At 35.3% G+C, this 18,749-nt stretch overlaps 1 protein-coding gene across 25 annotated transcripts in view; it reads left to right on the forward strand.

The window, feature by feature from the left end:
* LOC102692053 (syntaxin-binding protein 5) overlaps positions 1 to 18,749 on the forward strand; it is a 219,130-nt gene that overhangs the window by 82,195 nt on the left and 118,186 nt on the right. For all 25 annotated transcript variants that reach the window (XM_069179051.1, XM_069179015.1, XM_069179018.1 and 22 more), the window contains 2 exons: positions 14,884 to 14,947; positions 15,758 to 15,841. In XM_069179051.1, the coding sequence (XP_069035152.1) occupies positions 14,884 to 14,947; positions 15,758 to 15,841 (148 nt within the window). The remainder of the gene's footprint in view (positions 1 to 14,883; positions 14,948 to 15,757; positions 15,842 to 18,749) is intronic.

Here is an 18,749-nt window from a genome sequence, read left to right on the forward strand (position 1 = left end):
AACCTTATCTTGTCCTTAAAGGCTCCTTGCCTCCGGAAGGGTTTCCATAGAAACTAGGAAAAAGTTGAAGTAACAGGATGTTTTTTTCTTTATCTTTTGAGATTTCCACATCATTGTATTGCATGTAATATCATGAGTGCAGTTCTGTTTTAACAAGGACTAACAGTAGTCTGACAAACCAACATAATTCTTAAGTGAAAAAAATCAGTAAAAACAATTAAAAAGCTGTTTTGTCTACTAGATGTAAAATCCCATGCCACAATTTCTTAAAAAGGTAAAATTGTAATAATTTACAAATTATAGAGCAAACATTTTTTCACTTGCCACAGACTTTATTGCAAAAATGAAGGAGTATTATAATGAAATACTTGTGTAGCACATTGTTGACATGAGCTGTTGGAAGTATCAATGTCACAGATTGCTCCAAATACAGTACTTTAGAGATATTATTAAGATAATCTTTTTTCTGTTTCATAAATCTATTGTTGCAATTTGAACAGACCTATCACTTTTAAAGAAAAAAATATTAAATTGAATTTACATATTTTTATAATTGGGGGTTTAATATAAAATGAACAGATGTCCTTGATTTTTTATTTAGTCCAAAAGTGAATCAGAAGTGATATACTGTATAGTGGGTATAGAAAGTCACCACCACCTTCCAAAATGTTCACCTTTAGTTGCCCTAAAGCCCAGAAAGAAGATGAATAAAATCAGACTTTTTCCAATTTTATTTTTATTTGTCCCTTGAAGCATCCAAGAGAAAAAAGAAAGCAAGATTTCTGAATAAAAAAAAATAAAATAACGGGTGGATAAGAGAACATCCCCCTGAGTTAATACTTGTTGGAAGCACCTTTAGCTTGAATTGCAGCCTTGAGTCTGTTTGTGTACATCTCTATAAACTTTGTACACCCAGAGGGAGGAATATTTGCCCATTCCTCCTTACAGAATTATTGAAGCTCAAACTGTGTGGTGCATTTAATTCCAAAGGTTTTGATGGGATTTAGGTCGGGGCTCTAACTAGGCCACTCAAGAACATTCAACTTCCTGTCCTTCACTTTACGGTTGCTTTGGGTCATTGTCATGTTGAAAAGTGTACCATCTTCCCATTTTAAACTTCCTGGCTGAGGGCTGCAGGTTTTCTTCAAGAATTTGCCTTTATTTTGCACCATCCATCTTCCCTTCTATCCTGACAAGTGCCCCAGTCCCAGCTGAAGAGAAACAACCCAATAACAGGATGCTGCCACCACCATGCTTTACTGTAGGAATGGTGTTCTTTGGATGATAAGATGTATTGGGTTTATGACAGACGTACCGTTTTGCATACTGTCCAGAAAGATTGCTTTTGGTCTCATCTGACCACAGCAGCTTTTGCCACTTGGCCTCAGAATCTTTAAAGTGCTATTTAGCAAAACATAAACGAGGGTGGTTTTTTCTTGCTACCCTCCCATACAGGCCAGACTGGTGGAGCGCTTGTGATATTGTTGTCACATGCACACAGTGACCAGTCTTTGCCACAAAGGCCTGTAACTCGTTCAGAGTTGCCATCGGCCTTGTAGCCTCTCTTGCTCCTGATAATAAACTGTCTCCTTCTTGCTTGGTAATCCAGTTTGGACAAGGTCTGTTTGGTGCCATACGCCTTCCTTAATGATGGTCTTGACTGTGCACCTTTCCACCCATAGTGGATTCTTTGCTTTGAAATGCACTTCCAAGCAGTGGAATTCTCTAGAAACAGCTGCTTTTATTCTGAACTACTCAATTATTCTGAACAAAATCACTACAATTGATCACCAGTGGGAGACAATTAGTTTGCTGTGTGATCTGTAAGGTGATTGATTATACCTGAGCAAGTTTACAAATGCAATTGTGAGGGGGGTGTTCACTTATCCAAATAAGGTATTTTACTGTTGTAATATTAATTCATTTTCAGAATATTTTTGAATATATTTTCTCTTGGCTAATCTGAGATACTGTGTGTAAATAAAAATGGAACAATTCTAATTTAATTTGTTTTTATTTTCAGAGTGTCATACAACAATAGGTACAAATTTTGAAAGTTCTGTACCCACTGTACAAAATCGTGTCTTAAAAAACACACAGCAATGTTATACCCAGAACTTTAAATATCCCTTTGAATTCATTCAGCAGGATCTAACTTTTGAAGAAATGGGTTGATTTTTACGTCAAAGTTCATTTTTACATTTTACACTTCAGCTAGGCTTTGAAAACTGTTGCTGCTTTTAGTGGTGTTTCAGACCAGGTAGTGGTGCTTTTTACTTTGGACCAAAATTTCAAAACCAGTGACTGAGGACACTGTAATATAGGCACTATTCTTTATTTTTAAAATGGTATGTTGCAGTAAACCAAGGCTTTGAATACTTGATCATTAAAAATGTCAGTGTTGTAAGGCTAGTGGTGCTAACCCCTGTGTCCTGGCTAAATTCCAGTCATGTGTTACTAATTGTTGCTCAGTTCTCTGCCTGTTAAGTTGTGTACTGGAGCTACAGGTGCATAAAGACTGCTGCACAGCAACTAGGTGAACTGGGCTCAGCTCTTCAGTGGTACAGTACATAAAATGGGTCCCTCCTATACTGTATGTGAAGTGTATTTGTTTTGTTAGGGATGAGAAGCACTATACAAACTAGTATTTAAAAAGTATTTAGTTCAATTTGTAACCTAGATTAAATGCCCAAATCATGATTACTATACATACTCATATAGTATATTAGTTTATTAAAAAATACTTAAACCATGAATGAATAACATAAATGTTACGTGCTGGTCTATAAGAGATGCATTCTGTAGCTGTATAAAGGTACTTAATATAGTAGTTTAGAAACAAAATGTACTGGTTATTCTTTTTTCATTCAGATTTCTCCACTTAAAGCAATGCTGGAATACACTCTAGTGGAGAATGCCAGTTAATCGTTTGCACTAAACTAACCAAATTGGCCACCACACTAAGACAATAAAGAAAAACCTGCTGTACTTGGCAGTTTCAGAGTTACCACCCACCATTTTATAAAATGTTTAAGGGGGTGCAACTAAAAATTCAATAATTATATCATGACAATGTGCAAAGCACCTTTCATAAAATAATAATAATAATAATAATAATAATAATAATAATAATAATAATAATAATAATAATAATTATTATTATTATTATTATTGCTTACACTTATATAGCACTTTTTTGGACACTGCACTCAAAGCGCTTTTCAGGTAATGGGGACTCCCCTCCACCACCACCAATCTGCAGCATCCACCTGGAACGATATACTGTTTAATGTCAATATGTAGTGAAACAATCCAGAAGGTATTAAAGGTAGTGGAATAGAGTACAGATATCTCGGTAAGCACAATTCTGTTGGCTGACTAATTCTGTTCTACCTAAGCTGAGCTCCACAGATCCAGCCTTTATACTCATATGCACAGAGCTGCACAGGACACAAAAGGAACCTCTGTATGGTCACTAAAGGAGCCTCATCATTGGAATGTTGCTGGAAATTTACTGTACTATTCTGCTTGTAAAACCAGAATCTGAAACCTGCTTATCAGTTCTTTATTTCATTGTTATAATGTGTTGCTTGATATGCCATGTGTAAAGTCCATTTTTTATTATTGGTAGCTCAATATGCCATGAATGGATTTTGTTACCATGATGTGGCTATAAAAGACTGAATTGTATGAAAATGTATTTTAATATTAAGAGAGATGTTAATTATTCTTATCTCATTTTGCTTTGTGTTGTGGTAAACCAATAGGTTTTTCCTTGTGGAAGGTGTCAGATCTGTGCTGATATCCACATCTTTGTTCCTATTGATGAGGTACCACTTCAATGTTTGAATCTTGAAAATCTCAATATCTCTCTGGTGATGAACCCAGTATAACTGCATGAAAGATGATTTGAGGCTGTAACAGACAGTGTGTGGTGCCACTTGGAGGTTTGGTTAGTGGATTCTATAGTTGTTTTTACTATTTTTTCCCTCGTTTAACTAATTTCTTCTAACTTGGCAATGCGGCAAACAGTCTGAGAATTACGGCCATTAATGGCATTACAATCCCTTGGGGAAATGCACAGTTCAGCTGCTGACATAGAAAATTTAGATGAGCCCAGTTGCGTGTCCCTGAGTACAAATTATCACAGCCTTTGTTAAAACCTCAAGAATGATGAATAAGGCTTGATTTCAGCAACAAATTAATCATATAGCCAAACAGTCTCTACTATTTTAAGAAACATATTAATTACCCTCCTCTTGGCTTGGCCTCAGCCATCTGCTTGACTTATTCTAACTCAGGTTTATGGATGTTCCTTGGGTTATGACGACACATGAACACCCTAAATATTCCCAGGTTAGATAACTTTATTATGAGCTCAGACAATTTGCTTTAATTAATGTGCACTACATGTGTGCTTGCTCACCCAGGCCAATCGGTCAGTAATTACCTTAACAAACGGAGGGCTACGAGACGATTACTGTTGACTTATTGACTGGTGATGTAGGTTTCTGAAGCAGAGTTAAGAGCAAATAGATACATTTTATAGTACGCTATCAAAAATGTTGGAAAGTAAAAATAAAATGCAGGCTTTCCCAGTGGTGTGTAACTCAAGGCTCTGACTTTGATTGTGCTAACTGTTTTTTTACAGAGAATATACAGTATAAATCGGACAAATCCAACATAGATAACTATAAAAGATTTAAAGAGCTGTCCACTGGTACCCAAGAAATGGTGTGTAAATAACACAAATTTCCCCCAAAAATCAACTCATTCATTCATATACTATGATACAGACTTGAGAGCAAACCAATGACAGACTCCCATTACACAACTGTAGCCAGCAGTAATACTGTACATGCCTTAAAAAAACAGAAAAGGCAGCCATCTTGACCAAAAACTGTCCTCAAAGCTTTTTAAGGCAACTGTAATCTTTTTTAGTTTCAGAACAAACATTAACTCTTATCTAGAATTTGTTAATTTGCTAGTGAGAAAGGATTTTAGCAGGTATTAGAAAGCATTGACTCAAGGTTGTTCAAAACAATAGACTGAAATTGGTAACCTTTGGTAACCATTCCCACAAATACAAATATGGGAAAAGTTACCAAGAGTACTGCATATATCATAATTCTTCTCTATTCCATATCTGGTCTTTGATAGGTGTCCATGATGACGAACATGAAGCTGAATGGGTCCTAGTTGGACACAAGAAGTTGTGGTTTGAATGATGCACACCATCCTCACAAGATATTTGTGTTCTATCTTTCCACTTCATGCTTTTACCTAGAGCTTATATGTCCTAAAAGTCTAATATTACAATACATGAAATCATAGGTCATCCAATACAGAGTTCACAGGTTTCAGAGTAAAACTATGAAACTTAATATAAATTAAGTTTCAAATTTGTAGATAGTGAAATAAATAATAATAGGAAGAGTAAATATCGTAGAGATCCTGAAAGCTGGAAAAGGTTTTATAAATGTATAGGTCCTTAAACATTCAGATCCACCACTGAGCAACGATAGTTTTTATGAACAGGTCCACTAATATAGGAGGATTTTAGTTTAAAATAATGTTGCAGCTGAGGCCAAAGACTGAGAGTTACTGATTAGAGCCATGTGTTTTGGTGGCTAAAGTGAGACCTGAGGAAAAGTAAAATTGAAATGAAAGGGGAACACTGAAGATGGTATATCGCGTTCTCTGGCTTTTGGAATTTGAACTTCAAAAGTGAATTATTTTTTAAATGTCTCAGTAGCATGAGATGCAACATTTTGTCTCTAATCAGATGTGCATGGTCATGGCTGTAAACCTATTCACTGTACACCTTTGAACCTACCTAAACAGAAATAAACATTAACAGGTAGTCTTAGATAAGATAAATCGATCACTAGAAACAAATATAACAAAGAACTAACATTAGGGGGACTGAAAAAAGATTTTTTCAAACAAATTGGCACTGTGAATTTAGTTTAATAGAGGACTCCCTAATATTTTGCAATGATCAAATGATATCTCTGGCATCAAGAATTAATTCCATGCTACACCTTATCCTTTAAAAGCAGTGGAATTAGCTGAATCATAGTGCTGTAAGGTTACAGGTGAGGCTGATAATCCATTCATGACACAAACATTCTGGAGTGGCTGGTGGGGATGATTGCCAGGTGCGGTCGAGGGAGCTTTGAACAAGAAGTTTACGTAGATTGAGTGATCGGCGATAAGAGCTGATCGGGCAGACGGAAAAAAGGGTACCGGTGGTGGGATCATCCTGTAAAATGGAGTAGTTGTTAATGATGGTCCTAGGGATAGAAAGTGTGTTAGGGTGGTAGGGAACCACCAAGGGAATGCGGTTGTGAGACCAGGAGTTCCTGATCGCATTGATGATCTGAGGGCTGTTTTTGGCCCAGGTAAGGGCTCTGTCGATAACCTGGGTGGGGTATCCTATGTTGATGAAAAAGTAATGCATGCTTGAGTGCATGGTTCTGGAAATCCTTGTCGTCACTGCAGAGTCGACGTAGCCTGAGGAACTATGAAAAAGTTTTTGGTGTGACTGGGGTGAAAAGAGTTGTACAGGAGATAGCTGTGTTAATCTGTGGGTTTGTAATAGACCGAGGTAGAGTCATGGATGTTTAATAGATAAATATATGTCTAGAAATGGAAGAGTGGTGGAAGATATGTTAACTGTATATTTGAGGGATGGGTAATGTTAGTGAATCAATGCAGGAAACGCTCTAGCTGGTCATTCAAGCATGTAGCAGTACAGACGTAGTCATCGATGTAATGCTTGAACTTTATTGCCATATGTAACCGGTACATGTACTGGTTCAATGGAATTCGTACTCACAGAAAGTCTCTCGATTGTTAAAACAAGTGTAAAAACACCAAAGTGCAGACAGTGCATCAAGACAATATACAAACAAACAGTAGACAATGTACAAGTAAACAAGTAAACAGTTTGAATGTAAACAATGCAGACATGTTTGCTGGAGATGTGCTGGAGATGTGCAATAAATAAGAAATCATAATGAGGTAGATGGTGTAGGTGTGGTCCGAGGGGCATGGCTTAATGTGTTGGCCAATTGGACTGCTTGTGGAGGTCAGGGATAAAGCCAGTATAGGAAGCAAAGAAGCATTCTTCTACCCAGCAGACAAAAATATTGGCATAGCTAGGTCCTATCCTGGTGCCCATGTCGCGACTCCACTAACCTGCTGATAAATATCTAATGGATTGTTTTATCTAAAAACTGAAGTATTTATGAAGGTATTCCTGATTTCGTTCACAATTACCATCCATTTGTTCCTAAAGTATATTGGCCTTCCGTCTTATAATTATTGTGCTGTTTTTGAGGTTATTAAGGTTATACTAAAAAAAAAATGCCTAGAGACATTGATGTAAAGACTGTAATAAGCAGAAAAAGCTGGAGGGAAAAGGAGAATTGGAACAGATCTTGACAGAACAACAGTTCTTTTACAGCAGGTGGTGTTGTAGCCTGTTAATGTGCTCCTGTGTTGTTGGTTGTCTTAGTTTTAGGTTTTTCTATGAAATTAGAATTAAGTTGTGACATACGTAATGCTCTAATGAATTAAACACAAGGCAAAAGCGTGAGCAGTAAATGTAAGGAAATTAACACGTTGAGAGTTGAAAATTCGTAAAGCTTAAATTTGGGTGAATTTAATCAGTTAAACTTTTAAAACATTTTGAATAAATAATGAATAACCAAAGTTGTCCTTAAAAATGTAGGGTTCTTAATCATTGTTTTTGATTTACACCTATATACAACATGGAATGTCTTAGAACAGTAAGATTTTGTTAAAGCCCTGTGTTATTTTTTTTCTGATAGATTTTAGCATGTTGACACTGGTCAAAAATTGGTTTTGTCATCTCGTCTACACCGTAACTTCAGGGTGTTAACAGGTATTTCATCTTACTCATTTCAAAATGTGTCAGGAACTGTGGGATATAATCATTATATTTGACAAATTGCATAATCTTTTCCTATATAGATAGATAGATACTTTATTGATCCCGTGATGGAAATTGCAGTGCAACAGCAGCTTAACACACACAACACAGCCACAGTGTAACGAATTATATACTAATAGTACAATACATACAATACAATACAAGAGTTACTCACAGTCCGGACACACAAGAGGAAACTAGAACAGAACAGTACACAGAAAATCGTATCACACGTATGAATATATCCTCTTGATGTTAACAGAGGTATATCCTCTTTATGTTAACAGGAACAGCTTTGAAAGTATGTTTTATAATTCTTTTTTGTTAGACTGTAAGTTTTGTTAGACTGTGTTCACTATGGTTGATCAATATCACAGCTGCTGCTTGTTAACAACTGCCTGTGTGAAAGGCTGCCCTTTAGTGTCACTTGTTTATCTACAATATAACCCATTGCCTCTGCAAAAATCCAGCTGTTAAAGTGATAATTGATAATCAAAGGATATAACTTGAGCTAGTGGTTATAATTCCCTCCTCATATTCATTTGCCCTAAACCCAGTATGGAATAACACAATCCTTAGTTCTTCTACCGAAGGGAACTTTTTCTGCTGATGTGGTGTAGGAAATGTAGCAATATCCTATGGTTTGTCAGCTCTTTCCGTTTCAGTGAGTGAAGCAATGCTTTGATGCTGAAAAGGAGAAGGCCTTAGCTGCTCCTTGTGTGTGAGTTTGTGAGCCCTTCACAAAGAATCCCAGCTGAAGCGTGTCCCGCGGCGCTGACCTGACAACAGCAGGCAGACCCACAGCAGTGAATGCTAGGATCCGTACAAACAGAAGGGCTTTGTTTACAGAAACAAATGAAGAAGAAAAGAAGTGCTTAATTATACATGGCATTTGCATTAAATACCATTAAAATAAGTCTGTGTTTTGATCTAAAGATGAGCTGAAAATGTAGTAAATGAAGGGAGCTCTCTTGCTGCTCAGTATGTGCTGCATGTATTACAGTATGGACTTAAATTGATTGTCACACCTTTTTTGCAAATTGTATGTGTTTGATTAAGTCAATGTTGAGGTGAGGTTCAAAGCTGTTTATTTTTACAGCTTTCTGTTTTTTTTCTTATAAGATTCATTTCACAGGCAAAGTTTGTGGGCAGGACAGAGACTGACTCCTTGAATGAATATAAGCTAAAATAATGGTAACATCCATTTTGTAGCAGAAATATTCATTTTGTTATTAACCTACTGTATATTTATATGCATATATGTATAAAGATTTGGACAGAACAAAAAGCAACCGTTTAGGAGTAAAACTTTTAAATAGTTATTTTATAGGGCTTTCATCTGGTCTATTTTGATTTAAGACAAATAAGGGCATAAGGTACAATATCTAAATGCCCATTTCTGCATCCTGTGTGTTTTGTGATAGAGGTATTGAATGCATATGTAAGTATGTGAGATAATCTTTTATGATTTTATTCCCTTTTATGAAAATACAGAAGCACAAAAGACAGGGTTATATTGGAAAAGTATTGTTTGGTAAACTGTATGTGTTAAACTAAATTTAGTTAAGTTAAAAGTCCTGATAATTTTGTATAGAGAAAAAAATCATGTGTAAATGACTGCACTCTATTGCAAAGAGAAAAATATAGAGGAACTAAAAGACAACAAATTAATATTGGAGCATTAAAAGATGTATATTAATTCAGATGTATATTAACAAAATCTTTTGTTTTTCCATTATGGTATTTCCTAAAAAAATATCAAGAGACAAAAATTAAGATTAGTGTTTACCATGTTAAACTTTAGCGAGCTGATCCACAGAGCTTAACATCTCTTTTTAGTCACATAGGCAGCAGACAACACTGCAGTGGGATTCCAGGGATACTATGCTGGCTTTGTATCCAGTCATACAGTATATGTCTTTTTTAAGGAACGTACTCCTGTCAAAGAAACGTTTCTGAACATTGCTTTACATCACACATCCTGGTGTTCTGTACACAAAGCCAGAATGGCTGTGCAATATAACACTCTCTAGGGTTTGTTCCTCTAGCCTTTTTGTCATACACAGCTATTTGAAGTGTGGATTCAGCTAGAAAGCTCCTTTAAATTATCAGACCAACATTTATTATCAGGTACTGTAGAACTGATCTGGTTTATTTTTCTTTGAACGCTTCATTAATGATTGGTCTGTGTCTTTGCAGCCTATGGTTGAGAACCTTCTAGCTTCTTAGTAGAAGGCGAAAAGCTGTACTTCGGTTCAAGTAGTAGCAGAAACCAAAAATTAAGAGGGAATATTAGATTTAGTTTTAATGTATATTAAGCATGAAATGAAAAGTGTTTGATTATCCTTACAGGTATAGTATGCCACAGGGTTTTTCAAATTTTTGAATGTCCTTAATGCATAATTAAATTAACCAAGTTTTTTTTCATTTTTATAAACTTTCTAATAAGAAAATACATTATTTAGGTGAAAGTGCAGTTTAGATATAATGCTGATTATTTTACTCCAGTTCCCCTAAGTGTATATTTTGCCTAACAGTAATCAGATTTTCTGAAAAAAGACATTCTAGTAATATTTAGTTATTTGTTCTAAAAAGGCCTCAGGTGGTACATGCAACACTTAATTTAAAAGTTAGTAAACAAAATGTTAAATATACCAAACTTAACATTGTTACAGCTTGATATATTTACCATTACAGAGCACTGCTAATTCATAAAAGCACTGCTGGAATAAAATCTCAGAGGCTTGTTCACATTTGACCTTGATATATGTCAAAGAGAAAAATAAAGAATTCTGGTGTCTGGCTTTCTTCTATTTTTGTTTCATTTGATCCTTCAGGTTGCTTAAGACATTTTATTAACACCTGCTATAAAATGCCAAAAAGATCTGAACGGTTGGCTTGTTTCCAGAAAGTGTAAGGAAGATATATTTCTGATGCACTGGACAGGCAGCGTAATTCAGAAAAGAGATTAGGTGTCATATTTTCATTTAGCAGTAGCAAGTGCCTGAACTGGCATTGTCACAGAGAATCCACATATTTCCTATTACGGCAGCTCGAGCCTTTAACCTTGGAAAAGATTTCATTGCAGACATCTGTACTCTGTCATCTTTACTAAAAACCAGGGCTTAAATGATGTTTGATACCTAAACTCAATTGTTGAAGTATTTAATAAAAATGCACGGTACTTTACTGTATACAATACATATCCTGGTGTTCTGTACACAAGGCCAGAATGGCTGTGCAGCATGCCACTCTCAAGGGTTTGTTCCTGTAGCCTTTTCTGACACCTACTGTAGCTATTTGAAGTGTGAATTTAGCTAGAAAGCTCCTTTAAATATCCAATATTTAAACATATACAATTCCTGTATCTTATAGTCTAGTTGTTCTCCAAGCTGCTTACTAGAAGTAGCACTTGCTGTTTGGAATGCTGACTTTGAGACTGCGGCATCAGACTCAGTGATTGATATGAGTCTAGCTGCAGGCCCCCTGTGACCCTTCGGCAAAGGTCTTTGTTTCCCTACACTTTCATGCTTGTCTCCTCTTGGAGCTCTGACTTCATGCACTCAACCCCAGGCCTTTGTCGATCATGTCCTTGTCATGAATCTGCCTTGCTCTACTGAGATCCTGGAAAAGTCACCTTCATTGGTGCATTGGGCTTGCAGGGCAAAAGAAGAGCCCCCCCCAAATAAAAATTCTGATGGTCTAACACACATTGCGGAGTAAATAGAATCAGAGCCGTGGAATATTTTTTAACAGTCTTCAGAAGAGCCTAAATCTATTGTACTCATTAAATATTTACCACTGTTCTCATTTTGCACCACATTTTATCACAAAAGCTTTAAAGCCTCCCATGGGTTTAGGTCCAGTGCTGCTAAATTCACTTTAGTTATTTCCTGCTAATGTATAAAACTTGGAAACTTGTTTTGCAGTGTACATGAAAAAATGTTGTAACAATTCTTTGTGTGCATAAATCCCTTCTTTTTTGTTTTTCTTCCATTTGAAAGCTTTCCTGTCTGTATTCCTGAATATGCAGTGAATACATGTCTTGGTTTTGTTTAATATACTGTTTTCTTTGTAACTGGAGTTAACGATTTTATGATGTTTAAAATCTTTTCCATAGTGAGATGTAAAACCAATATAGTGTCATGGTAAATACTGTACTGTACCAGTACCACTTATTATTTGCATTATTTAACTCTAAACCGAGTTCCTATAATGAATGAAGATCTAAATCTAATGTCTACTGTATAATTGTCAATTGTCAATGTCAATCTAATTGTCATAATCAATAAAACACCGTTAGATTAAACAAAATCAGCAAAACATGCAAAGTTGTCATACTATTATAGCAACATCTTTGAAGTTAGTGCCTAAATATCGGATTTAGCACTTTATTCTAATAGCAGCACTGTCACAGTGAAAAGACATTTGCTCTGCGACATCAGTTTTAGCTACATTATATCAGACAAATGACATTGCATTTTACATTCTACTTCTGCACTGCCTGCCTCATTTCACTGAGCCTGTTTCAGGCTCCTGCTTCTGTTACCATGGTAATCTGTTATCCAACATGGTTTGTTATCCGTAACAAGGCACTAGAATTAAGGTTTGTTTTAAGCATAATGAATACAATAAAAACAGTGAATTAAATATGTGTGCTGTTTAACATGATAAAATTGAAATATTCTTCAGCAACTTAATTAAATAAACCCATTACATATCAAAAACACTTAAACCTCTTTGTAATTCTGTATGCTCATTATTTCTTAAAGGTGGTAATTAATGCAGGTTTTCAGAGTGATCTATGAAAGTGTATATATTAGAGCCATCTAGTTCAGAACCAGATTCTGTCCATTCCAATATTATTTTCAGTTAATACATTCTAAACCCAATGCTGATGGTTTGCACTTAGTGCATCTTGATAAATCTTTCTCTATCCCTCTCAAATAAATACAGTAGACATTGTCCATTTCAAATGCAGTCCTTGCAGTGAAGTTATGGGGAGGTACTGGAGACACTAGCTGCAACCACACATACTGTATAGAAGTCAAAGAGCACAAAATACAAGAACTTTGCTTTGTCTTTAATAGTGAAAACATGCTACATGATTTGAAGCTTTTCCTGTATTGTATTCTTCTGTAACAATGTAGACTTAAAAGCTTCAGGCCAGGTTCTGTTTTCCACAGGCAGCATTTATAAACAACGCTGTTTGCATAGAGTATTTGAAACAGAATCTCTGAAATTTCTGTTTTATTCAAAGCAGTGCTTTTTAAGAGTAACAGGTGAAGGACATATAACGTTCCAAAATATGTGGATACCTGTTGAGGCCGTTTGAGCTGATCTCATATGTATGAGTGGAAGGCAAAAGGGCATAAAGGACAGAGGACCTACGGTGGTCAATAAAAAGTTATTAAATTAGCTCATTGCAGCAGTTTCTTGCAGTGTTAGTGTAATTTGGCTGCTAGAGATGGCTTTCATAACCAGTTCATTTGGAGAGGGTGATTATGGGTAAATCAGGTTTTACAAAATCTAAAGTAATATATATTTTTTTAAATTTCCTTAGTTTTTCTTCTCAATAGAATCCCAAAGGGCTTAAAAGATGGTAGGTTGCCAGCACCTCCTACAGCACAGTGTCTCCCAGTCAGTCTGTTCGTGTTATTATCAGGAATCGTAATATTGTATTACAAAATATTTTATTGCTTTATTTTAAAATCTGTTTTGTAATTATTGCCTTTGTCACCATTGGCCCAAATAATATTGTATTTCATACTGTAAGTGGATACCATCTAATCACAATTACATTTCTGCCTCTGAGATGACCTCTTTTTGGAATGAGACTTTCCTCCATAGTTGTCTGTGCTTGTTTTAAGCATTGTAATGAATTGATACTTGACATGTATCAGTGACTCCATTACATTCTACAGTAAGAAGCCAAGTACTCTTCTCTGCAGTTACACCTCAGACTAGATGCTTTGAGTACAGAGCTCACAACAGCAGTTTACTTATTCAGCAAGAGCTGCCCAGTTAACCTTGATACAAAAGCAGATGACAGAACCTGAGTCTTTTAAATTATGTAAATTACCGAAGTAAGTTGTTTTGATGAATTATGAATCTGCATCGATTGAACCTGAAAAAAGATTTGATCACTGAAAATTTTCCTTTTTCAAATCTTTTTCTATGTATTGTACACATACTTGCTGTAAATGTTTTGATAAGCTCTTAAAGAGTATCAGCAATCACAGTATAAAATAACTGCTTGAAGTTGTCTGTTATTGAAAGAATCGGGTTTAAACAGGTAATGTTGCAGCCCTAAAAAAGTTGTTTTGGCCGTTCTGTTCTCTGTTCTCTGTTCTTCTGTGAAAAAGGCCAGAGAACCCATATTCCTCTGCTCTGGGTTTAAACTGTACTGAGTTTGAGAGTAAATGAAGGATATGAATAAGAAGAACCTCAGCCTATGAAATGACAACATATTTCACTGCTGAAATATGTTTTTTTAATATATTGCCATTCTTGGTGAATTTCCTGGTAAATAATACGTATTATGGAGCTGGGAGGATATATTAAATAGGTTAGAGTTCTTTATGGTATGTAAAACTTACATGTAAAACTAGAGCACAAACTATACATGCAATCAGTACAGAGAACCAGCAACTTACACATTATAAACCAGCACAGACTAAAATCTCCAAAACTGGTAGCATTGTTATTTTGTTTCCAAAGAGAACTTCTTCCTTCAGGACTTTGTGACAGATTAAATGGTGTTTTTTTATTTATGTTGGAAGGCCTGGAAAGCTGATGGAGTGTGACTTTGTGAGTGCCACTTATGTAACAGTGCTGTGCATGCTTTGCTCTCTAATCTTCTGTTACATTAAAGATGTTGCTAAGACTTTTCTGTCACCCCTCCCTTCTCTCTTATTTTTCAGATCTTCTAAGTCCCACCCAGGACCAGTTGTCCACATAAGCGATAATCCTATGGATGAAGGAAAGGTATAAATCTAAAATCACATTAAAATGTTTGTCAAAGCACAGAGAACAAAAAACATTCTTTGTTTTTAATATCAGAAATGTGGGATAAGGGCCATTTAAAAGCAATTTAGAGGTAATGTTCTAAAAAAAATCCTTAGAATATTTGGATTGCTATTATACAGCAGTATTATAGCACCTGTGTCATGACACATCACACACTTGCAGATAGGTATATGTATAAATGTATGTATCCATTTATACACATGTGTGTACTGTATGAATGCATTTGTTTTGGAAACAACTAATCCAAGATAGTGTTATCTTTGCAGCAATTTTGTCCAGATTGACATTAGTGCTCAAGGATCCATTAAGAAAGTCAAGAAGAGTGATTGGTTGGGTTCTGAAATCTTTCGTGTTAGAATTCTATCACCTCAGCAGAACTCAGTTGTTTAGAAAAAAATGAATATTTAATGTTAAAGGATGGTCTTCCAATTTGTTTCCACTTGAAAATTTTTTTTGAGGGGCACTTGATTTTAAAAAGTCAAATGTCCTTTTTTAATTTAACGTTTTATTCTGATCAGGCTATGACTGATCATAGATTGAAGTCATAGCAGAAAAATCCCCAATAAGTCAGGTTAGAGAGAGCTTTAAAAATGATAAACATGCTGGTAAATGTTTAAACATGCTGCTAAGCACGTTGAGAAGCCACCTTTAAAAGCGCTATATAAAATAGTTTATTAAGTGTGCATTTCTCTTTCAGAAGGCAATGTGTATATGTTATGTTTTCATTATGCTAAAGCAGATGTGTTATGTATGTATTTTTTATTGAAGCTTATCATTGGTTTTGAGTCTGGGACAGTGGCATTATGGGACCTAAAATCGAAGAAAGCAGACTACCGTTACACTTATGATGAGGTAGGTACATCAGTAGCATCCCATATTTCCTTTCAGAATATATTTCCAGTCAATAGATATAAACGTAATAGTATGTGTTTTTATGCTAAATTAACACCATGAGAATTTGTTCTACACAAGCTGGCCTGTCAAAAATAGAAGTGAAATAATGTAAATGGGCATGTTGGGTGTGACAGCACTTTATAGTATGTGTTACTTCCTTTTGTAATACACCGTCAAAGGAATGATATGTTCTGGGAAGATTTGATGATCTTCTACAGTGTAACTATAACTCCTCCCAACTACTCTTTTATTGCCATTCTCTTGCTTTATAAATTAAACCTATATTTTTCACATGTAAAGATACCTGTGAACACAAATGCAGTTTCTGCAGGCCATCTGGAAGCTCTAGCTCCAGCAAATGAAATATCTTCAGAAAGCTGCATCTGAAAAAACACAAGGTTTCAGTGGAAATTGAATCATTTCCCAGCAAGACGGCTTTGCAAAGTCTATCCGAATTTTTTGGTTTAGTTAGAATAGCTGATTAACTTGACACATAGAAATATTTATACATTTATATTGGCTTATAGAAAAAGTGAACACTCAAAAAAACTTACAGACCGCACTATGCAATTGCAAGTACCATTTTTCTATAATTGTGTGCTTTCTGTGCCTCTTTTTGATTGATCTAAATAGAGGTTCTTATTCACGTCTTTTGAATGACTCATTTTTGGAAGGCTGTCCCAATGCTAGATATACTGTACATCACTTGATACTGAGAAAGCACTGCAGGGTAGACGAATGGCCTTGTAAAGTGGAGATCTTTAGAATTCTTTCCTTGTTTAAAGGATGCCATGGAGCTTGTCCAAAATTACCTAACCTGTATTCTTTTGTTGCATTTCTTGTACACAGTGACAGACATTTTAGAAGGTTAGAAAAAAATTTCTTACTGGGGTTCATTTAAAAAAAAGATGTCAAGCACTGTCCCTAGCCTACTTGAGGTGAAACCTACCAAATGAAAATGCACTATTTCATTGTACTTCACATTTTAATTTTTACTTATTACTTGTTCCTGTTTAATATTAATTTAGTGTAGGGCTTTATGATCTGATATAATATTTGTAAAGTTAAAGCAAACTTTCCAGTTTTCTTCTATTTGGTGCTTTTAAGCTATTAAGTGGTCACATTCTTATCTTTCATTTCCATAGCCAAATAGTTGCTAGTTAAATGTGCTGACTTAAAAGGTCATTACTAAAAGGTGATATTTTTGTAACTCACTCAGGAACTGAATGAAATGTCCCTCCCCCATGTGTTTTGTGGCATATTTATCATCTATGTTTTAAGTGATTTCTAAAAATGTTATATAGTATTGACAGTCTGACACTTCGAATATATATAAATTGATCTGTGCAATTTGATATCTTGGATAATGAAACACTAGTATATTTGTAATGTCAAAATGTTTGGCTAAGAAGTATGTGGTTGTATTCAATTTTTTTGTTTTGAGGAAAAAAGCTTGCAAAAGATTTTAAATCTAATTATAATTGGTACTGGGTCAATTTGTGACAGATCTTTATGTGCAGTTGTTTTTATCAACTTTCATGATGTACAGTAATTTTATATGTAAACATGGTTTGTACTGTTGCCCTTTGTTTGAAATTAAGACCAGAAAGTCTACAAATGTAGGTGAAACCTAAAGTCCACAAGTTGCTATTGAATGCTATCTGAATTATTGTTTACAGAACTTGCTGCCAGTACTTTTACAAATTCATCAAATTAATATTTAGTGAACCAATAATTTAATAATTCTATAGTGCTAACCTATTAATCTTTTGGCAAATAGTTGTGCTTTTATCAATCCCAGTTCTTTCATAATTGTCAATTATACAGGAAAAATCCAGCCAAATCTGACCGATGGACACTTAAATGTTACCTGACTTGAAATACGTATGACCCATACCAAACGGGACCTTTAAACATGTTTAGAGTTTTCTTTTTTTTTTGGTTAATGTATCCTTGAAGGCATTAAAGTATTGGGTTTTCAAAAAGTACAGAACAAAGTTGTACACATACTCCATGCTCATAAAATTTCTATATTAAGCTTGTGAGTATATCTGCTCAATGCTGATGTGTTCTTGTCCCCTAGAGGCATTGGCTGCACAAAGCATTCACATTCCTAGTGCGTCATTCCTCAAGAGCCGTTACCAGATAGAGATGGTGCCTTGGGCCCAGTGTGCCATAGGCTTAGTGAGCCAGGTTGCATAAACATGCAAACCAGCATATTACAGAAGACCATTCAAACAGTGTTTTTTATTGTTGTAAAGATGTTTATAATTCTCTTGGTACCTAGTTGGTTTCCATGACCGTAATAAATCAAAAAGAAATCTGAGTTTCTTTGTGTCTTGTGTTTCCATCAACCCTCTATCCTAGAAACAATTTACACCAGAGAGTTGTAATCCTTTTTTTGGGAAATGTATAGTGAATTTGTGACTGATGTGTACCAGGCAACACTGTTGTTCTACTGAATATCATTTAATGTTTGTTTTTTTCTTAGCAATTACGTATTTCAGGAGAAAGAGGCACTCCAAAAAAAAGAAAAATAATCCAGAAAATGTTTCTTTCTCTTTTAAGGGGTTATGGTGTTTTATCCTATTTCCATTTATTAAGGTATTTTAGGATTAAATCTTATAAATCTAAAATGGAAAGGGCTGGGCTGAGGATATCAGACCGTACTGTGCCTTTAACCAAGTCAGTACAATTTTTGGTTACTCTTACTATTGAATGTCATCTGAATTCTTGTGTACAAAAAATGAGAGAAAGTGACAAAGGGGTACAGTATCCTCCAAACTGTATTTGGTAAGCCTTTTCTTCAGAAGGGATATACTGTACCATACAGTGGTGTGAAAAAGTGTTTGCCCCCTTCCTGATT

Source organism: Lepisosteus oculatus, chromosome 2 (assembly GCF_040954835.1).
Source record: "Lepisosteus oculatus isolate fLepOcu1 chromosome 2, fLepOcu1.hap2, whole genome shotgun sequence".
Lineage (NCBI taxonomy): Eukaryota > Metazoa > Chordata > Actinopteri > Semionotiformes > Lepisosteidae > Lepisosteus > Lepisosteus oculatus.